We start from the raw sequence: 23,589 nt of genomic DNA, 5'->3' as shown, positions 1-23,589 counted from the left end.
TTTTCATCACGACTGGTCTACCGATGTAATCCGCCCGAAGGGTTTCAACAGGCTCCTCCGTCGCAACGTTCCCTGAAGGCCCATCCACTAGCCTGCTAGCCGCTAGCTGTCTAGAGCATATCGGACTGTTAGCTGAAGAGGACCATCAGCCAATTTCTTGGGCTACAATACCTATTTTGCCAATTGGCCTGGACCCTTTTACTGCCTACACGGAGCCCTGCCAATCCAACATGACTGGTCTGCCAACGTAACCGTCCGAGGGGGCTACAACAGAAGCCCTTCTGCTAGCCCCGGCCCGCTAGCTGTCTGAATCGCCGTGTCTCCAGCTCGCCAAGCTACCCACTGGTCCCTATGATCACTCGGCTACGCATGCCTCTCCCTAATTTCAATATGTCTTTTCCATTGCTGTTTTGGTTAGTGATTATTGTCTTATTTCACTGTAGAGCCTCCAGCCCTGCTCAATATGCCTTAGCTAGCCCCTTTGTTTCACCTCCCACACATACGGTGACCTCACCTGGTCTAAATTATGTCTCTAGAGACAAAACCTCTCTCATTGTCACTCAATGCCTAGGTTTACCTCCACTGTATTCACACCATACCATTCCCTTGTCTGTACATTATGTCTTGAAACCTGCTCCTTTTACTCTCTGTTATGAACACACTAGACAACCAGTTCTTATAGCCTTTAGCCGTACCCTAATCCTACTCCTCCTCTGTTCCTCTGGTGATGTAAAGGTTAATCCAAGCCCTGCAGCACCAAGCTCCACTCCCATTCCCCAGGTGCTCTCATTTGTTGACTTCTGTAACTGTAAAAGCCTTGGTTTCATGCATGTTAACATTATAAGCCTCCTCCCTAAGTTTGTTTTACTCACTGCTTTAGCACACTCTGCCAACCCAGATGTCCTAGCCGTGTCTGAATCCTGGCTTAGGAAGGCCACCAAAAATCCTGAAATTTCCATCCCTAACTATAACATTTTCCGACAAGATAGAACTGCCAAAGGGGGCAGAGTTGCAATCTACTGCAGAGATAGCCTGTAGAGTTCTGTCATACTATCCAGGTCTGTGCCCAAACAATTTGAGTTTCTACTTTAAAAAATGAACCTTTCCAGAAACAAGTCTCTCACCGTTGCCGCTTCTTATAGACCACCTTCTGCCCCCAACTGTGCCCTGGACACCATATGTGAATTGATTGCCCCCCCATCTATCTTCAGAGCTCGTACTGTTAGGTGACCTAAACTGGGACATGTTTAACACCCCGGCCATCCTACAATCTAAGCTAGATGCCCACAATCTCACACAAATTATCATGTAGAACCAGGAACAGATATAGCCCTTGGTTCACTCCAGACCTGACTGCCCTTGACCAGCACAAAAACATCCTGTGGCGTACTGCATCACCATCGAATAGCCCCTGCGATATGCAACTTTTCAGGGAAGTTAGGAACCAATAAACATAGGCAGTTAGGAAAGCAAAGCCTAGCTTTTTCAAACAGAAATTTGCATCCTGTAGCACAAACTCCAAAAAGTTCTGGGACACTGTAAAGTCCATGGAGAATAAGAGCACCTCCTCCCAGCTGCCTACTGCACTGAGGCTAGGAAACACTGTCACCACCGATAAATCCACGATAACTGAGAATTTCAATTAGCATTTTCTACAAATCAGCTGGGCTAGACAATCTGGATCCTCTCTTTCTAAAATGATCTGCCGCAATTGTTGCAACGCCTATTACTAGCCTGTTCAACATCTCTTTAGTATCGTCTGAGATCCCCAAAGATTGAAAAGATGCTGCATTCATCCCCCAAACTGTTACAGACCTATACCTATCCTACCATGCCTTTCTAAGGTCTTCGAAAGCCAAGTTAACAAACAGATCACCGAACATTTTGAATCCCACCGTACCGTCTCCGCTATGCAATCAGGTTTCCGAGCTGGTCATGGGTGCACCTCAGCCACGCTCAAGGTCCTAAACTATATTATAACCGCCATCGATAAAAGACAATACTGTGCAGCCGTATTCATCGACCTGGCCAAGGCTTTCGACTCTCTCAATCACTACATTCTTATCGGCAGACTCAACAGCCTTTGTTTCTCAAATGACTGCCTCGCCTGGTTCACCAACTACTTCTCAGACAGAGTTCAGTATGCCAAATCGGAGGACCTGTTGTCCGGACCTCTGGCAGTCTCTATGGGGGTGCCACAGGGTTCAATTCTCAGGCCGACTCTCTTCTCTGTATACATCAATGATGTCGCTCTTGCTGCTGGTGATTCTCTGATCCACCTCTACGCAGACGACACCATTCTGGATACTTCTGGCCCTTCTTTGGACACTGTGTTAACTTCTTGGTGACAGGGTGCAGTATTCAGAAATTCAGATGAATACGTGCCCAAATTAAACTGCCTGCTTCTCGGGCCCAGAAGGTAGGATATGCATATTATTAGTAGATTTGGATAGAAAACACTGAAGTTTCTAAAACTGTTTGAATGATGTCTGTGAGTATAACAGAACTCATATGGCCGGCAAAAACCTAAGAACAAATCCAACCCGGAAGTGACTTGTAATTTTTCTATCTAATCCTTATTTAAACTACAGTGTCCGTGGGGTCATTTTACACTTCCTAAGGCTTCCATTGGATGTCAACAGTCTTTAGAAACTTGTTTCACTTCTACTGTTACTGGGCAGAGAATAGGAGCTCAGTCAATCAGTGGACTGCCTGGGACCAGTGAGTTGTTTACTGCGCAAGCAAGCACGCTGGTGCGACGCTCCTTCTTTTTCCTCTGTAATGAATACGCTATTGTCCGGTTGGAATATTATCGAAGTTTTATGTTAAAAAGACCCTAAGGATTGATTGTAAACATCGTTTGACATGTTTCTACGAACGGTAATGGAACGATTTGACTTTTCGTCTCAGGTTTTGCGCTCGCAACAAAACGGAGGTATTTGGACATAAATATGGAGTTTTTCGAACAAAAATAACATTTCTTGTGGGAGTCCTGGGAGTGCATTCCGACGAAGATCAGCAAAGGTAAGGGAAGATTTATAATACTAATTCTGAGTTTAGTTGACTCCAGAACTTGGCGGGTAACTGTATAGCTTGCTTTGATGGCTGAGCTCTGTACTCAGAATATTGAAGAATGTGCTTTCGCCGTAAAGCTATTTTAAAATCTGACACAGCAGGTTGCATTAAGAAGTGTATCTATAATTCTTTCAATAACTGTTGTAAATTCTATCAACGTTTATGATGAGTATTTTTGTAAATTGATGTGCTCATTCACCGGGTGTTTTGGTGGGAATACATTTTTTGAACATCACGCGCCAATGTAAAATGGGGTTTATGGATATAAATATGAACTTTATCGAACAAAACATACATGTATTTTGTAACATTGAGTCCTGGGAGTGTCATCTGATGAAGATCAACAAAGGTTAGTGATTAATTTTAGCTGTGTTCCTAGAATTTCTAAGCAAACAGCTGGAGGCAGGGCTTTCTCCTATAGAGCTCCATTTTTATGGAATAGTCTGCCTACCCATGTGAGAGACGCAGACTCAGTCTCAACCTTTAAGTCTTTACTGAAGACACATCTCTTCAGTAGGTCCTATGATTAAGTGTAGTCTGGCCCAGGGGTGTGAAGGTGAACGGAAAGGCTGGAGCAACAAACCGCCCTTGCTGTCTCTGCCTGGCCGGTTTCCACTCTTTCCACTGGGATTCTCTGCCTCTACCCCTATTACGGGGGCTGAGTCACTGGGAGGGGTGCGTCACTTGAGTGGGTTGAGTCACTGACGTGGTCTTCCTGTCTGGGTTGGCGCCCCCCCTTGGGTTGTGCCGTGGCGGAGATCTTTGTGGGCTATACTCGGCCTTGTCCCGGGATGGTATGTTGGTGGTTGGAGACATCCCTCCAGTGGTGTGGAGGCTGTGCTTTGGCAAAGTGGGTGGGGTTATATCCTACCTGTTTGGCCCTGTCCGGGGATTTCATCGGATGGGGCCACAGTGTCTCCTAACCCCTCCTGTCTCAGCCTCCAGTATTTATGCTGCAGTAGTTTATGTGTCAGGGTGCTAGGGTCAGTCTGTCACATCTGGAGTATTTCTCTTGTCTTTTCCGGTGTCCTGTGTGAATTTAAATATGCTCTCTCTAATTCTTTCTTTCTTTCTCTCTCTCGGAGGACCTGAGCCCTACGACCATGCCTCAGGACTACCTGGCTTGATGACTCCTTGCTGTCCCCAGTTCACCTGGCCGTGCTGCTGCTCCAGTTCCAACTGTTCTGCCTGCAGCTATGGAACCCTGACCTGTTCACCGGACATGCTACCTGTCCCACACCTGCTGTCCCAGACCTGCTGGAACCCTGACCTGTTCACCGGACGTGCTACCTGTCCCAGACCTGCTGTTTTCAACTCTCTAGAGACAGCAGGAGCGGTAGAGATACTCTCAAAGATCGGCTATGAAAAAGCCAACTGACACTTACTCTCGACAACTACTATGATTATTATTATTTGACCATGCTGGTCATTTATGAACATTTGAACATCTTGGCCATGTGCTGTTATAATCTCCACCCGGCACAGCCATAAGTGGACTGGCCACCCCTCATAGCCTGGTTCCTCTCAAGGTTTCTTCCTAGGTTTTGGCCTTTCTAGGGAGTTTTTCCTAGCCACCGTGATTCTACACCTGCATTGCTTGCTGTTTGGGGTTTTAGGCTGGGTTTCTGTACAGCCCTTTGAGATATCAGCTGATGTAAGAAGGGCTATATAAATAGATTTGATTTGATATTTATGGTTTTTGTGACGCCTCTCCTTGCTTGGAAAATGGCTGTGTGGTTTTTCTTGTTTAGGCCATGTCCTAACATAATCTAATGGTATGCTTTCGCCATAAAGCCTTTTTGAAATCGGACACTGTGGTTGGATTAAGGAGCATCTTATCTTTAAAATGGTGTATAATACTTGTGTGTTTGCGAAATTTGAATTATGAGATTTTTGTTGTTTTGAATTTGCTGCCCTGCTATTTCACGCTAGCGTCCCACGTCCCAGAGAGGTTAACTAACCTCCAGACGAGCTTCAATGCCATACAACTGTCCTTCCGTGGCCTCCAACTGCTCTTAAATGCAAGTAAAACTAAATGCATGCTCTTCAACCGATCGCTGCCCGCACCTGCCTGCCCGTCCAGCATCACTATGGACGGTCAGACTTACAATATGTGGACAACTACAAATACCTAGGTGTCTGGTTAGACTGTAAACACTCCTTCCAGACTCACATTAAGCATCTTCAATCCAAAATTAAATCTAGAATCGGCTTCCTATTTCGCAACAAAGCATCCTTCACTCATGCTGCCAAACATACCCTCGTAAAACTGACTATTCTTCCGATCCTTGACTTTGGCGATGTCATTTACAAAATAGCCTCCAACACTCTACACAGCAAATTGGATGCAGTCTATCACAGTGCCATCTGTTTTGTCACCAAAGCCCCATATACTACCCACCACTGCGACCTGTATGCTCTCGTTGGCTGGCCCTCGCTTCATATTCGTCGCCAAACCCACTGGCTCCAGGTCATCTATAAGTCTTTTCTAGGTAAAGCCCCGCCTTATCTCAGCTCACTGGTCGCCATAGCAGCACCCACCCGTAGCACGCGCTCCAGCAGGTATATTTCACTGGTCACCCCGAAAGCCTATTCCTCCTTTCCTTCCAGTTCTCTCCTGCCAATGATTGGAACGAATTGCAAAAATCACTGAAGCTGAATCCTCATATCTCCCTCACTAACTTTAAGCATCAGCTGTCAGAGCAGCTCACAGTACATTGCCCATCTGTAAATAGCCCATCCAACTACCTCATCCCCGTGTTATTTATTTTTTTGCTCCTTTGCACCCCAGTATCACTACATGCACATTCATCTTCTGCACATCTATCACTCCAGTGTTTAATTGCTAAATTGTAATTACCTCGCCACTACGGCCTATTTATTGCCTTACCTCGCTAATCTTACCTCATTTGCACACACTGTACAGTGAGGGGGAAAAGTATTTGATCCCCTGCTGATTTTGTACGTTTGCCCACTGACAAAGAAATGATCAGTCTATAATTTTAATGGTAGGTTTATTTGAACAGTAAGAGACAGAATAATAACCAAAAAATCCAGAAAAACGCATGTGAAAACATTTTGAAAATATTTGCATTTTAATGCGGGAGATAAGTATTTGACCCCTCTGCAAAACATGACTTACTATTTGGTGGCAAAACCCTTGTTGGCAATCACAGAGGTCAGATGTTTCTTGTAGTTGGCCACCAGGTTTGCATCCATCTCAGGAGGGATTTTGTCCCACTCCTCTTTGCAGATCTTCTCCAAGTCGTTAAGGTTTCGGGCTGACGTTTGGCAACTCGTACCTTCAACTCCCTCCACAGATTTTCTATGCGATTAAGGTCTGGAGACTGGCTAGGCCACTCCAGGACCTTAATGTGCTTCTTCTTGAGCCACTCCTTTGTTGCCTTGGTCGTGTGTTTTGGGTCATTGTCATGCTGGAATACCCATCCACGACCCATTTTCAATGCCCTGGCTGAGGGAAGGAGGTTCTCACCCAAGATTTGACGGTACATGGCCCCGTCCATCGTCCCTTTGATGCTGTGAAGTTGTCCTGTCCCCTTAGCAGAAAAACCCCCAAAGCATAATGTTTCCAACTCCATGTTTGACGGTGGGGATGGTGTTCTTGGGGTCTTAGGCAGCATTCCTCCTCCTCCAAACACGGCGAGTTGAGTTGATGCCAAAGAGCTCCATTTTGGTCTCATCTGACCACAACACTTTCACCCAGTTGTCCTCTGAATCATTCAGATGTTCATTGGCAAACTTCAGACGGGCATCTATATGTGCGTTTTTGAGCAGGGGGACCTTGCGGGCGCTGCAGGATTTCAGTCTTTCACGGCGTAGTGTTACCAATTGTTTTCTTGGTGACTATGGTCCCAGCTGCATTGAGATCATTGACAAGATCCTCTCGTGTAGTTCTGGGCTGATTCCTCACCGTTCTCATGATCATTGCAACTCCACGAGGTGAGGTCTTGCATGGAGCCCCAGGCCGAGGGAGATTGACAGTTCTTTTGTGTTTCTTCCATTTGCGAATAATCGCACCAACTGTTGTCACCTTCTCACCAAGGTGCTTGGCGATGGTCTTGTAGCCCATTCCAGCCTTGTGTAGGTCTACAATCTTGTCCCTGACATCCTTAGAGAGCTCTTTGGTCTTGGCCATGGTGGAGAGTTTGGAATCTGATTGATTGATTGCTTCTGTGGACAGGTGTCTTTTATACAGGTAACAAACTGAGATTAGGAGCACTCCCTTTTAAGAGTGTGCTCCTAATCTCAGCTCGTTACCTGTATAAAAGACACCTGGAAGCCAGAAATCTTTCTGATTGAGAGGGGGTCAAATACTTATTTCCCTCATTAACCTGTCTGGGCTAGGGGGCAGTATTTTCACGGCCGGATGAAAAACGTACCCAATTTAAACAGGTTACTACTCTGGCCCAGAAACTAGAATATGCATACTATTAGTAGATTTGGATAGAAAACACTCTGAAGTTCCTAAAACTGTTTGAATGGTGTCTGTGAGTATAACAGAACTCATATGGCAGGCAAAAACCTGAGACAAATCCAAGCAGGAAGTGAAAAGTCTGAGAATTGTAGTTCTTCTTTTGATTCTCTATCGAAGCTACAGTGTCTGTGGGGTGATGTTGCACTTCTTAAGGCTTCCATTGGCTTTCTAAAGCCTTCAGAAAGTGGTTTGAGCATTTTCCTGTCACTGGGCAGATAATAGGAGCTCAGTTACTGAGTGGTCTGCCTGGCAACAAAGGGATTGGATATGCGCGGTAACGCGAGCACGCCGTTCCTTCTTTTTCTTCTTGAATGAATATGCTATTGTCCAGTTGGAATATTATCGCAATTTGACATTAAAAATACCATAAAGATTGATTTTAAACAGTGTTTGACATGCTTCTAAGTACGGTAATGGAACATTTTGACTTTTCGTCTCTCGTTCCGCGCTCGCGCGTTATGCCTTTGGATAAGTGATCTGTACGCACGAACAAAACGGAGGTATTTGTACATAAATATGGATTATTTCGAACAAAAACAACATTTCTTGTGGAAGTAGCAGTCCTGGGAGTGCATTCTGACGAAGATCAGCAAAGGTAAGAGAATATTTCTAATACTAATTCTGAGTTTAGGTTGCACCCAGGGGTAGTCTATCTATAATTCTTTAAATAATTGTTATATATTTTGTCAACGTTTATGATTAGTATTTTTGTAAATTGATGTGCACATTCACCGGACGTTTTGGTGGGAATACATTTTCTGAACATCACGCGCCAATGTAAAATGCTGTTTTTGGATATAAATATGAACTTTATCAAACAAAACATACATGTATTGTGTAACATAATGTCCTAGGAGTGTCATCTGGTGAAGATCGTCAAAGGTTAGTGCTTCATTTAGCTGTGTTTTGGGTTTTATTGACACGTCCTTGCTTGGAAAATGGCTGTGTGATTATTTTTGTCTATGTACTCTCCTAATAATAATCTAATGTTTTGCTTTCGCTGTAAAGCCTTTTTGAAATCGGACAATGTGGTTACATCAAGGAGAAGTGTATTTTTAAAATGGTGTAAAATAGTTGTATGTTTGAGAAAGTTGAATTATGACATATTGTTGTTTTTGAATTTGCCGCCCTGATATTTCACTGGCTGTGTCCTGCGCTAGCGGAGGACTGTGTCCTGCGCCACCTAGCCCATAGAAGTTAAAATGCAAATCAATTTATAACATCTTTGACATGCGTTTTTCTGGATTTTTTTGTTATTCTGTCTCTCACTGTTCAAATAAACCTACCATTAAAATTATAGACTGATCATTTCTTTGTCAGTGGGCAAACGTACAAAATCAGCAGGGGATCAAATACTTTTTTCCCTCACTGTATATAGATTTTTTCTATTGTGTTATTGACTGTGCGTTTGTTTGTTCCATGTGTAACTCTGTATTGTTGTTTGTGTCGCACTGCTTTGCTTTATCTTGGCCAGGTCGCAGTTGTAAATGAGAACTTGTTCTCAACTGGCCTACCTGGCTAAATTAAGGTAAAATAAATAAAAAAATTATATAATTTTCGCACCCAAAACCAGATAATCTTAATGCTCATATTACAGCAATACCTATAATCATCCAATTACCTCAAGCCAAGATTTGCAACTAATAGTGGTAAAGACTACTCTCAAGGTCCAGTTTATCATAATGTGAGGATGTCACCTGTCTGGACCTTTCATTATTGGGCCCATAGTTCTCCTGGGAGCCTGAGATTGTTCTGCATCCCACACGGCCCATAGTAAGGAAGTAGCCTTCCACAAGCCTTGGCTCCTGTTTCTGTAGCATGAGACAGCTTCATGTACAAGTTCACTCCCTGGACTCTAGTCTATCACAGGGTCTTACCCCCAATCTATCTCCATAATGCTGAGTGCTAAGCAGAGACACACCGGTTTCCATTTTTACTGTCTTTGGTATTGCTTAGCAAGGGATTGAACTCCCAACCTTCCAATCTCAGTGCAGACACATTAACCACAAGGCCACTGAGTTGGTCGAAAGTACTGCACTCTATAGGGTGCCATTTTGGATGTAGCCTGAGATGGAGTCTAGAGCCCAAGTATCTTCATTTCAGACAGTAATTACAAGCTACAGCACAATGCTCTAACAGCTCCATAAAACACAGAATTTACTACTGCCTGTCTATCTATCCATCCATTCCACTGCTGTCTGACGGACAGACTGGCTTGATGTGCTGCTGAAGCATATCAGTTTAAATGTTTCTCTCTGTAGAGGGCTGTTGGTTGGTATTCTGAGTGAGTGGTAGAGTGAGATACACAGTATTGTCCAGGGAAGACAGAGCAAAGAGAGAAGGACAGGAAGATATGCTTTAGCAGTGAAAGGGAGACAGAAGAAAGAAAGGAATATAGGTCCAGAGAGAGAGCGAGAGATACAGAGAAAGCAAAAGAGTTGAAAGATGGGTGACAAGAAATGGATCACTGGTGACAGGAGACAGGTGAAAAAGAAAGAAAAAAGGAAAGAAAGGAAGATGGGGGAGAAGGTGACAGACAGGTGGCTTTGATAAAGAGAAGCAGCACATATAATGGGGATGACAGTTCAGTAATGAAGCCAGGGACAAAGTCAGTCAGAACTAGGGGGCGGGGGGGGACATGTATGGGCTAGGGCTGATCTGAGCCATACACTAATCTCAGACTACAAATAACAAGAACTCATGTAAAGTGCATTAGTTAGCATCTTACATTCAACCTTGGGCAGCTTCAATATGTTCATTCTCAGTCCTTTGGTGCAGTGTTGAATACACTTTATGAATACAGGCCCAGAAGTATAAAAAGAGGGCATGATTTTGAGAGATGGTTGAGGTGAGTCTCATGTCGTCCTCTTTTCTTACATCTCGTGGAGAGAGCTGTGCTGGAGTATGTTAGGCCCTGCAGGGCCCTCCATGGTGCCTCAGTAAGGAAGAGAAGATATATAGCACACATTTTGTGCATGGGATGAGAACCCACCCAATTGATTCAACTATAACTCAACATTTCAAACATCTCAAAAAAACACTGCTGCCCCCTCAAAGCAAAATAGCTCTTTGATGAATCAATGGTTGAACTGCGTCCCAAATGCGTCCCAAATGGCACCCTATTGCCTACATAGTGCACTATTTTTGACCAGAGCCTTATGGTCCCTGGTCTAAAGGAGTGCACTATATAGGGAACAGGGTGCCATTTGGGATGCAGCCCAAGCCTGGCTGGGATCCACTTTGATAATACTGACCACGCCATGGCAGCTGAGCACAACTGCTGCTCCTTCCCTTGATATCTATTTATTTAATTATTTGCTTATTATTCACCTCTTTATTCACACTCCGCCATTATATAACGGTACCGTTTCTCTAAAGCTTTTGTCATGACATTCGCTATTTGTTAGGTTACATGAAAAACTCAATTGCCCCTGTGTATCACGCTATATAAATAGCAGCAGCAGTATTGGTTAGAGGTCTGTTCCAGAGCGGTGGGAATTCAGCACAGCTTGTTTCTGCTTCATCTACTTCCTCCTGAATGAATGGAGAGGACGAGTAAGAGTATTAGCTATTCACAAGACTGTGAGGGCTGTCTTGCCTTCAGCAAATTCCTCTGTGTGTGTGTGTGTGTGTGTGTGTGTGTGTGTGTGTGTGTGTGTGTGTGTGTGTGTGTGTGCGCGCATGCGTGTGTGAGAGCGTGTGCGTGAGCGTGTGAAAGAGAGAGAGAGGGAGGAAAAGAGAGAGGGAGAGAATGCAGATAAGAGTGACCGATATAAGCTCCTTGCCAGGCTGTTTGGTTTACTGTGAAAAAAGAGTCACAACACTGCAGGGGAGAACCATGTAGGTAAAACCCCATAGACCAAAGTTTCCATTTCACTTCAGCTGCACTCCCCCCAGCTCTTTTACAGAGAAACATACAGGCTTAAAGTAATATGAGATTTGAATATATTACACTGTATGTGTTCCATAACAGCACCGGATAAACAATGAAGAGTATACCAGCACAAAAAAGGTATGTAAATGTATGCATTCACTACTGTAAGTCGCTCTGGATAAGAGTGTCTGCTAAATCACAAAAATGTCTACGTAAATGTATATAACTGCTCACTCCCTCCAGCTGCTTCCTGTCTGGCATACATACAGTGGCACTTTGTCTACGTCTCAAATGGCATTCTATTTCCTAAATAGTGCACTACACTACTAAAGTAGTGCACTATATAGGGAATAGGGTGCCATTTGTGACGTATCCTTTGAAGTAGCACAAGAGAGGAAGCATTAGCCTTGTTGCTCCCTGCCTTAAATGCTGCCTGCTTAATTAAAAGCTTTAATGAATTATTTAGTTCTTGATGAGATGGGGATCGAGACCAATGAATAACTGAGAGGGAGCCACAGTCTCTCTCTGCAGGGAAATCATAGCAGCACAGCAGGGTGGTACAGGCCTTAGGAACTGATAGGAGTCTGCTGGGATAGGAGTCTGCTGGGAACGGATAGAAGACAAAAACTGAAAAGTGATGTAACAGTTATATAAAATGACAATTTCATCCTGTGGATCTTATCAGTTATCTGGAACAAAAACCCTTTTCCCATAACGTTATGAGTTAATAACCCTTTTTCCATAAAAAATATGAATGCTTAAAAAAATAACAGCGACAAACACACTGGAAAACCATTTTAATTTATTTTAGGTACACTAGAGCGCATTAGTAAAATCGCTCGGAAGAGGTGGTTTTAACTGCATTCTAATGTCAACATTGCTTATGGAAACCGTATTAAGCGAGTTAAGGCTTTTACACATTTTATGAAAATATATATGGCCACTTATGTAACTGGAGCTCTTTGTAATGGTTCAACTGTGTAAAGACTATTAGAGACCGTAGTGACCTGAGCACCTTTTCATGTATAGTATAATTAGCTTATCAGTAGTAATTATCTAGTTATGGGTTAAATTGAACCAACAGTGCATTCAGAAAGTATTCAAACTCCTTGACCATTTGCCCATGTGTAACACACATACAGTGCATTTGGAAAGTATTCAGACCCCTTGACTTTTTCCACACTTTGTTACATTACAGCCTTCTTCTAAAATGTATTTTAAAAAATCCACCTAATCAATCTACACATAATACCCCAGAGATGTATGATCGGATTCAAGTCCGGGCCCTGGCTGGGCCACTTAAGGACATTCAGAGAATTGTCCGGAAGCCATTCTTGCAATGTCTTTGCTGTGTGCTTAGGGTCGTTGTCCTGTTGGAAGGTGAACCTTTGCCCCAGTCTGTGCGCTCTGGAGCAGGTTTTCATCAAGGATCTCTCTGTTCATCTTTCCCTCGATCCTGACTAGTCTCCCAGTCCCTTCCAGCTGAAAAACATCCCCACAGCATAATTCTGCCACCACCATGTTTCACCGACTTGCCTAGTTAAATTAAATTAAGGTTAAATAAAAAATAAAAAAACGTATGGATGGTTCCAGATTTCCTCCAGACGTGACGCTTGGCATTCGGGCCCAAGAGTTCAATCTTGGTTTCATCAGACCAGAGAATCTTGTTTCTCATGGTCTGAGAGTTCTTTAGGTGCCTTTTGGCAAACTCCAAGTGGGCTGTCATGTACCTTTTACTGAGGAGTGGCTTCCGTCTGACCACTCTACCATAAAGACCTGATTGGTGGTGTGCAGCAGAGATGGTTGTCCTTCTGGAAGTTTCTCCCATTTCCACAGAGGAACTGTAGAGCTCTGTCAGAGTGACAGTCGGGTTCTTTGTCACCTCCCTGACCAAGGCCCTTCTCCTCCGATTGCTCAGTTTGGCCATGCAGCCAACTCTAGGAAGAGTCTTGGTGGTTCCAAATTGCTTCCATTTAAGAATGATGGAGGCCACCGTGTTCTCGGGGACCTTCAATGCTGCCAAAAAATGTTGCCACTCTTCCCCAGATCTGTGCCTCGACACAATCCTGTCTCAGAGCTCTACAAGACAATTCCTTCGCCCTCATGACTTGGTTTTGCTCTGACATGCACTGTCAACTGTGGGACCTTAAATAGACATGTGTGTGCCTTTCCATTTCATGTCCAATCATTTGAATCTACCACAGGTGGACTCCAATGAAGTTGTAGAAACATCTCAAGGATGAACAATGGAAACAGGATGTACCTGAGCTCAATTTCGAGTTTCATAGCAAAGGGTCTGAATACTTATCTAAATAAGTTATTTCCGTTTTTATTTTTAATACATTTGCAAATATTTCTAAAAACCTGTTTTTGCTTTGTCATTATTATGTATTGTGTGTAGATTGATGAGGATATATATTTTTTTAATCCATTTTAGAATAAGGCTATAACGTAATAAAATGTGGAAAAAGTCAAGGGGTCCGAATACTTTCCAAATGCACTGTATGTGTGTTACACATGGGCAAATGGACAAGTACTGACAAGTACAGAAGGAGCCTGTCTCTGAGTGCAAGTACGATTCTATAAGAGTTGGATAGGAGCCATCTGTCTGGGATTAGAACATGCTTTGCAGTTGGACAGAAGCCATCTGTCTGGGTTATGATAAGGTCGTGTTTGAGTTACTGCCCACCAGTCTAGTTCCTGTGGGAAGATGGGAGATGGTCTTCAACGTCGAAGTTGGGGAGCGGAGTGAGAATAACAGGATGCAGAGAGAGGAACTGTAACTCAAGGAGGAAGAATAGCCATCTGGCCCAGCCTGTGCAATCCTCCTGTGACATTTGCTACATGCACTGTATATAAAGAACTGTGTAACAGTATGCTATCCAGCTGAAGCATTCAGTTGGGAGAATACATCTGGTTTGATCTTTTATCAGTGTCCATCTAGATCTGTACCTTGAGAAAAACCGAAGACCAACAACAATACATTGACTCATAATTACCAGGTTCCTAACATAACAAGCTGAACCCATTCAAAACTTAATAAGTAAGACAACACAACCCTATTTGTCTGCCCTTCAGAGACTCCTCTATTCAGGCACAATTAGCAGCCTGCTGAGCAATAACCACCAAGACCAACATCCATATATTTAGATATACTTAAATCATATCTTAATATATGATTCTGCCAAGGCCCAACCATTCTAAATCCCTCATTTTGAGGCAAGCATTTTGAGGCAAACAAACAGAAACTTCAAAAGATAAACATATCCAATACAAGAAATGTTTATTTAATAAAAAATATCTATTCATATTTTGACTCAGTATTTGATTAAATAAATGACTGGACATGTTAACTTTGGAAAACAGTTGTTTTCTTTCTAAAGTGATCCAAAATAGCCTAATTTTCTTTGACTGTGTTGAAAAAGGTTCTTTATTTGGTCTTAAATTATACATCAATCAATTCTGAATCCTCTGAAAGGGCTTTTATTTTGCAACAACAGAAAGCTGCAGGTTGTGTATTCAAGTCTGACTGGGTGAAATCAGATGGCATTTGCCATACAATGTCTTGTGACAGACAGCCTGACGAACACAGACAGCAGCACTGATAAAACACACCTGCTGTGACAACAAAAGACCCCACTGATAGCAACCACACAAATAATGTCACTATGTGAAACACATTCATTTTCCTGACTAGATAAGAGAACCAGGCATTACACTGTCTGATTGAGTCCTAAATGGCACCGCACCCTATTCCTTACAATGCACTAAATGGCACCATATGGGTTCTGGGCAAAAGTAGTGCACTTTATAGAGAATATGCAGCCATTTGAGACACACACTCTCACTCTGCTGCCTGTATTCATCTCCCTCCACTCCACTGCACTCCACTCACCCTGCCCCCTCCACTTTACTTTACGTTCCACTTACAAGTCCACTTTCAATTTCATACTACTTTTAGTGCACTATATAGGGGATAGGGTAACATTTGGGACTGCCCCAGTATCTGCACTATACATTCAGCTAAGATCGCATTGGAGACACAGGCTATGGTAGGGAGCATGAATCTGTGATCAGTGATGTAGAATAAAATACAACATTGATTTTGATGGGATTAAAACTAGCGTCTTAAACTGGACCTTAAAACCTGTTAGGGCTAGGGGGCAGCATTGACACGGCTGGATAAAAAACATACCCGATTTAATCTGGTTACCACTCCTACTCAGTAACTAGAATATGCATATACTTATTACATATGGATAGAAAACACCCTACATTTTCTAAAACTGTTTGAATGGTGTCTGTGAGTATAACAGAACTCAAATGGCAGGTCAAAACCTGAGAGATTCCTTTACAGGAAGTGGCCTGTCTGACCATTTGTTGAACTTCTTTTCCATCTCTATCATTTACTAAGGATCTCTGCTCTAACGTGACACTTCCCACGTCTTCCATAGGCTCTCAGAGCCCGGGAAAAAACAGAATGTCGTCATTCCAGCCCCAGGCTGAAACACATTATCGCCTTTCTCAAGTGGCCCATCAAGAGACACTAGCTTATGCGCGTGACCCCGACCGCCCCCGCCTTTGGGATTTTTTCCTCTGTTTGCCGAAAAGGAGATTCCCTGTCGGAATATTATCGCTTTTCTACGAGAAAAATGACGTAAAAATTGATTTTAAACAGCGGTTGACATGCTTCGACGTACGGCAATGGAATACTTTGAATTTTATTGTCAGGAATTGCGCCAAGCGCGTGACACTTCTTTACTATTTCGGATAGTGTCTGGAACGCACGAACAAAACGCCGCTATTCGGATATAACGATGGATTATTTTGGACCAAACCAACATTTGTTATTGAAGTAGCTGTCCTGGGTGTGCATTCTGACGAAGACAACAAAAGGTAATGACATTTTTATAATAGTAAATATGATTATGGTGAGTGCTAAACTTGCCGGGTGTCTAAATAGCGAGCCCGTGATGCCTGGGCTATGTACTTAGAATATTGCAAAATGTGCTTTCACCAAAAAGCTATTTTAAAATCGGACATATCGAGTGCATAGAGGAGGTCTGTATCTATAATTCTTAAAATAATTGTTATGCTTTTTGTGAACGTTTATCGTGAGTAATTTAGTAAAATGTTAGCGAATTCCCCGGAAGTTTGCGGGGGGTATGCTAGTTCTGAACGTCACATGCTAATGTAAAAAGCTGGTTTTTGATATAAATATGAACTTGATTGAACAAAACATGCATGTATTGTATAACATAATGTCCTAGGGTTGTCATCTGATGAAGATCATCAAAGGTGAGTGCTGCATTTAGCTGTCTTCTGGGTTTTGGTGACATTATATGCTGGCTTGAAAAATGGGTGTCTGATTATTTCTGGCTTGGTACTCTGCTGACATAATCTAATGTTTTGCTTTCGTTGTAAAGCCTTTTTGAAATCGGACAGTGTGGTTAGATTAACGAGAGTCTTATCTTTAAATGGCTGTAAAATAGTCATATGTTTGAGAAATTGAAGTAATAGGATTTTTAAGGTTTTGAAAATCGCGCCACAGGCTGCAAGTGGCTGTTACGTAGGTGGGACGAATTCGTCCCGCCTAGCCTAGAGAGGTAAGCAACTGATGTAGTATCCCACATGACACTCTCTGTCGCTCTGTTTCAGCAGACAAGACTACATTACTAGTTTGCTTTTCACTGGTCCTGTCCTTTTTCCTTAAAAACTTCTTTGGGATAGGGGGCGGTATTTTGACATCCGGATGAAAAGCATGCCCAAAGTAAAGGATATGCATATAATTGGTAGATTTGGATAGAAAACACCCTAATTTCTAAAAGTGTTAAAAAAAATGTCTGTGAGTATAACAGAACTTATTTGGCAGGCGAAACCCCGAGGACAAACCATCCAGGAAAAAAATAACATTTGAGTTCACTGTGTTTTCAATTAGATTTCTATGGTCAACTAGATTTATGAGAGACCTGGTTGCAGTTCCTATAGCTTCCACTAGATGTCAACAGTCTTTAGAAATTGGTTGATGTTTTTCCTTTGAGAAATGAAGAAGTACGGCTATTCAGAATGAGAGTCAAGCCAAGTGGACTGTTTTGTTTGGGGTGCGCGACCTGTAGCTCGCTCCACTTTGATTTTGTCCGCTATTGAACACAGTATATTCCGTCTTAAATTTGATCGATTATTTACGTTTTAGGATACCTAAGGATGGATTAGGAAACTTGTTTAAAATGTTTGGACAAAGTTTACAGGTAACTTATTAGATCATTTGTAGTCATGTTGGGCGAGTTGGAACCAGTGTTTTTCTGAATCAAACGCGCCAAATAAATGGACATTTGGGGGATATAAAAAAGGAGTTTATCGAACAAAAGGACCATTTGTGATGTTTCTTGGACATATTGGAGTGCCAACAGAAGAAGATCCTCAAAGGTAAGGCATGAATTATCATTATTTCTGACTTTTGTGTCGCCACCTGCCTGGTTGAAATGTATTGTTATCCATTTCTATGGTGCTGTGCTGTCCTCAGATAATCGCATGGTTTGCTTTCGCCGTAAAGCCTTTTTGAAATCTGACACCTTGGCTGGATTAACAAGAAGTTAAGCTTTATTTTGACATATTGCATGTGTATTTTCAAGAATGTTAAATATTTACAATTCTGTAGTTTGAATTTGGCGCCCTGCACTTTCACTGGATGTTGGTCAGGTGGGACGCTACCGTCCCACCTAGCCTAGAGAGGTTTTAACCTGTTGGGGCTAGGGGGCAGTATTTGCACGGCCGGATAAAAAACGTACCCGATTTAAAGTGGTTACTACTCTTGCCCAGAAACGAGAATATGCATATAATTAGTAGATTTGGATAGAAAACACTCTAAAGTTTCTAAAACTGTTTGAATGGTGTCTGTGAGTATAACAGAACTCATATGGCAGGCCAAAACCTGAGAAGATTCCATACAGGAAGTGCCCTGTCTGACAATTTGTTGTCCTTCTGTTGCATCTCTATCGAAAATACAGCATCTGTGCTGTAATGTGACATTTTCTAAGGCTTCCATTGGCTCTCAGAAGGCGCCAGAAAGTGGAATGGGGTGTCTGCGGTCTCTGGGCGAAGAACAGCAGGAGAATTTGTGAGTGGTCAGCCTGGGGACAGTGAGACTGAGAGGCGCATTCACGAGAATTCTAAATTTTTTTCTTTCAGCCTTTGAATGAATACAACGTCGCCCGGTTGGAATATTATCGCTATTTTACGAGAAAAATAGCATTAAAATTGATTTTAAACAGCATTTGACATGCTTCGAAGTACAGTAATGGAATATTTTGAAATGTTTTGTCACGAAATGCGCTCGCGCGTCACCCTTAGGATAGTGACCTGAACGCACGAACAAAACGGAGCTATTTGAATATAACTATGGATTATTTGGAACCAAAACAACATTTGTTGTTGAAGTAGAAGTCCTGGGAGTGCTTTCTGACGAAGAACAGCAAAGGTAATCAAATTTTTCTAATAGTAATTCTGAGTTTAATGAGTCCCAAACTTGGTGGTTGTCAAAATAGCTAGCCGTGATGGCCGAGCTATGTACTCAGAATATTGCAAAATGTGCTTTCGCCGAAAAGCTATTTAAAAATCTGACACCGCGATTGCATAAAGGAGTTCTGTATCTATAATTCTTAAAATAATGTATGTATTTTCTGAACGTTTATCGTGAGTAATTTAGTAAATTCACCGGAAGTTTTCACTGGGTATGCTAGTTCTGAACATCACATGCTAATGTAAAAAGCTGGTTTTTTATATAAATATGAACTTGATTGAACAAAACATGCATGTATTGTATAACATAATGTCCTAGGAGTGTCATCTGATGAAGATCATCAAAGGTTAGTGCTGCATTTAGCTGTGGTTTTGGTTTTTGTGACATATATGCTTGCTTGGAAAATGGCTGAGTGATTATTTTTGGCAGGGTACTCTCCTGACAATCTAATGTTTTGCTTTCGCTGTAAAGCCTTTTTGAAATCGGACAATGTGGTTAGATTAACGAGAGTCTTGTCTTTAAAAAGGTGTAAAATAGTCATATGTTTGAGAAATTGAAGTTATAGCATTTTTTAGGTATTTGTATTTCGCGCCACGCGATTCCACTGGCTGTTGACTAGGGTGGGACGCTTGCTCGCCCAGACAGGTTAACAGACATGAATTGTCTCCCAAATGGCACACAATACCTTATGAGAGCACTACAGTTGACAAGGGCCTTTTATGGCTCCTGGTCAAAAGTAGTGCCCTTTTATAAAGAATATTGTGCCATTTGAGATGTAAAAAGAGCTTTTGTGTGTTTATTAATGTCACATTATGGTGTATAGGAACTGGGCATCATTGCTACTACTACCCTGTGTCTTGGTTTCTTCTGTTTTATTCAGCTTCTCTATTTAGCATATGCACTATGGATAGGGACAGTGGCGACCCGTCATTCAGGGCACGTGGGGGTTTTGCCTGTTTTGCATGCTATTTTGGCATTAATATGTGTCACATATCAGTTAGCAAACAATGTTATTTTTTAAAATAACATTTAGTTAATATAGCCGCATACAAACCAGTGGTGGTTCTAGACCATTTCAACTGGGGTGGCCAAGCTGGGGCCAGTTGTACTATTAGAGGGGCCAGTTACATTAGATGTTATTGTTGTCATATTGTGTTCTTCACTGCATTGCAGGCATTAGCAGGCAAGAGACCATGTTCATAATCAACATCGTTGCCACTGTCTAAATGCAGGTGTTTCAGCCTAGCTCAGTGCTTTCTGTGGTGGTGGGGCAGCCAGCGGAAAATACGGAGTGTAGGGGTTGGTAATGTTCTCTAGTTGCGCCATGCTTGGCTCAGTGTTGTGTCACTCATGGGGACACTACATCACTGCAAAATCTACGGGTAGAGCTTAAAAATTAAAGCACTTTGGGTGCTGCCATAGAGTTACATTATAAGTGTCCATCCAAGAAGGCTCAAGGTCATTGGCCACAGATAAAATTGTCAAATTACGTTATATCTACAGTAGCTTTGATTGGACTGATCATGTCGACATCATACTTTCAAAATATTAGCTAGCAAGCTACGACTGGGAAAATACATGTTCAATGGTCATCCAACTCGGAATTGCAAGTTGGGAACTCGGGCCTCATTCTAGAGCTCCGACCTGAAGATCACTGAAGTCATCAGGATTCAACCTTGTTTTTTTTCCCCGAGTTCCCAGTTGTCTTGAAAGCACCATAAATTCAGAGAATGCCTAACTTTTATGACAAAGACCGCTGCGCCAACAATCCTGTTCAAGTGAGCACAGCACAACAAGTTGAGTCCAAAAATGTCTTGTATGCTCCAGCTGCATAAATGATGTAATATTCCAGGGAGAAATATATACTGTAGCTAAGAAAGTAATACTAAGTGTATGTTGTGTAGTAAGCTGTCAATTTTCCCCTCATAATTTAGCCTACTGTTCTGACTTGGTGGTGCACATGTAGCCTATAGCCTGTTTTAGAGAAATGTAAGCATTTAATATTGTAAGACCTTTCACTGTCTGCTTATATGACCCCTTTATTTATATTACGGTTCTGACTTGGTTTATAGGGAGAATACTGTAATAAAGGTCCATGTTCTGAATTCTGTCGCTGTACATTTCAAAAGTGAAGAACAAATAGTTACATTGACTACGTTCATCCTTGCTCGCTCATTAATGTATTAATCAAAATTACAGATTGCCTCTTATCCGCACGTCACCCCCTATGCCATCGTTTTTACATCTCAATTGTCAGTGGAAACTGAAAAAAATGTTTCAGCAAGTCAGCCATATGTTTAGCTAAAAGGCAGTAAATGAGGCTGAATGAACTGTTTTGCTGCCAGACAAGGCTCAACTGATAGCCAGGCGTAGAAGTGGTAAGGTGTTGGGACTCTTTATGCAGGCCCTAACAGTTTGTGGGCACCGTTTGTCACCATTATAGAGCAATTAATGTATTGTTTAATGTTGTGTTGTGTAGTGGCTTTCCTGGAATGCATTAAAAAAAAGTTTGTTTTCCCCACCAAGATTTATATGCTAAAATCGCCACTTGATAGGGATATCCGTGTACACACACACACACACACACACACACACACACACACACACACACACACACACACACACACACACACACACACACACACACACACACACAAAATGAGATTTGAGGTGACAACCAATCTATCCCTGCTTCAAGGAGGCTGTCCCAGACACACAAACACACACACACAGCCACACAGCCTACCTTGACTGCCTCCATGTGTGAGAGTCTGTCAAACAGCATGTCGTTAACAGTCACTATCTGATCACCGACCCTCAATCCCTCGTTCTCAGCGAAAGATCCGGGTTCTACTAGCGACACATATATTCCCACATCGTGCTCGGAGCCTCCCCGGATGCTGAACCCTAAACCCTCATTGCTCTTTCTGCGTCTCAGTGTCACTTGGCGGATCTCTCCAAAAGCCTCCCCCTGGATGAAAGCCTGGGGAGCGGTCCCATCAGCAGTGGTGCTGAAACCATCCTTGCCGGGACACGCTCCTGGTGATGCATAACAAGAGAGATCATGAGGGTTCATACAGTGAGCAGTGGGAATTGGGACATGGTGGTTTGCAGCATTGCCTACTTCTCTTCCAGAGCTTTCGGGGTTGTTACCACTGTTTTGCGGTAGATGGTCCGTTTTAAGATATAGGCCCTCGGAAGTATACTGGTCAAACAACAGCTGGTCTGAGCGCGGAATGACCAACCGCAACATGGGGAGGAGTTGTCTTTTGTTTGGCGTGTTGAGGATTATTTTGAGAGTTTGAACTAAATCGAAGACGTTGCGCTTTGCATGGTAGACATTGAGACAGTGTATGAACTGTTCTCTCTCGAAGTCTGTGAGCAGCAGGTTGAGCGCGTTGTGCAGCTTCCGAACGTTTGCTGACAGCGCGCGGCCACCCGACCCAGTTCCCGAGTTAGCCGTCGTTGAATTGAGTGAAACGCGCTCCAAATCACTGCTCATCATGCTACAGCTTTACCGTAAACAGCACACCCCAGTCAGATCATGCATTTGAAATACTGCTATGGCTCTCCGCTCCGAAAACACATGACCGCACAGTGATTCTTGGAGGAAGTCATCTTTGAAAAGTGGCATCTTTCCAATAATGCCTGTCGGAAGCATCAAATAATAACAGCTCTCCATTGCCGCCGCATCTTCGATATTCACCTATTTATGGAGAGTCCGGTTTGTGTGAAGGTGCACGGTAGATCCGTAGATGATGGTGAGAAAATAATTGCTTCAAAAAGTTGGCAAAAATACTCGTGAAGCAGAGGAATATTTCTAGACTTCTCACAACAACAACAACTTTTATTCAACTGAATATGATCCTGGATAACAAAGAAGACGGACAAGATGCGCGCGCTCTTGCGCTACAAACACACGCTATCAAAACGTGGCACCTGAATGTGTTCTTCTGGGTTGTCTGGGAGCAAAACAGTTCGCAATTGGTCATCTTTGTAGCCTACCTATGTCATCATTTTCATTTTGGTCAATGATAATAAAGCTGGTTGTTTCTCGTTCGTTTCAGTGTCCCCTTCAATTGCAAGGTAGCTGGTCTTCCTCTATCGGGGAAGAATATTTCATATTGTTACTTAAAAGCTCCGCACTTGCTCATTCACTCAGATCTTTTCTGATTAGGAAATGACGCAGGTGTGTGCAGTATGCGTGTGTGTTGCTGAGAAACTGACAGCGGATTGCGAGGCGTTACACATCCACACATCCAGATGCTTGGCAATACGTGAGTTGTTCTCATTGAAGTAACGCACATAAATAATGGACGTTTCCAGCTACAGTATCCCTACGCTCCAGTTCATTTACCTTACATAAGATAGTTCCATAATGTCCATGCGATCTACCCAGGCTAGTGAGAGTGGCATCAAGAGTTCACTACGTAATTTCAATCACGTGTAGGCCTATGGACTAAATGCAGGGCTACATGTCCCCATTCAGTGTATTATAATACATCTCTGATAATTATATTATTTTAAGGGCCAATATTTGGGGCTCCTCTGTATCTGAAATCTGGTGGCTCTCTATTTGTAAGGAGCTAGATAACAGTAGGCTAAGCATTCAGCAGACTTTAAGAC

At 42.7% G+C, this 23,589-nt stretch overlaps 1 protein-coding gene across 1 annotated transcript in view; it reads right to left on the bottom strand.

Moving 5' to 3' along the window:
* LOC106585216 (whirlin) overlaps positions 1-23,117 on the bottom strand; it is a 115,887-nt gene extending 92,770 nt beyond the window's left edge. The window contains exon 1 of the mRNA XM_014171177.3: positions 21,710-23,117. Coding sequence (XP_014026652.3) covers positions 21,710-22,468 — 759 coding nt within the window. The 5' untranslated portion in view covers positions 22,469-23,117. The remainder of the gene's footprint in view (positions 1-21,709) is intronic.
* Between the last annotated feature and the right edge of the window lie 472 nt (positions 23,118-23,589).

The sequence above is a fragment of the Salmo salar genome, chromosome 24 (genome assembly GCF_965601325.2).
Source record: "Salmo salar chromosome 24, fSalSal1, whole genome shotgun sequence".
Lineage (NCBI taxonomy): Eukaryota > Metazoa > Chordata > Actinopteri > Salmoniformes > Salmonidae > Salmo > Salmo salar.
Note: the sequence above shows the minus strand (reverse complement) of the source record. Positions and strands in the feature narration are given on the sequence as shown.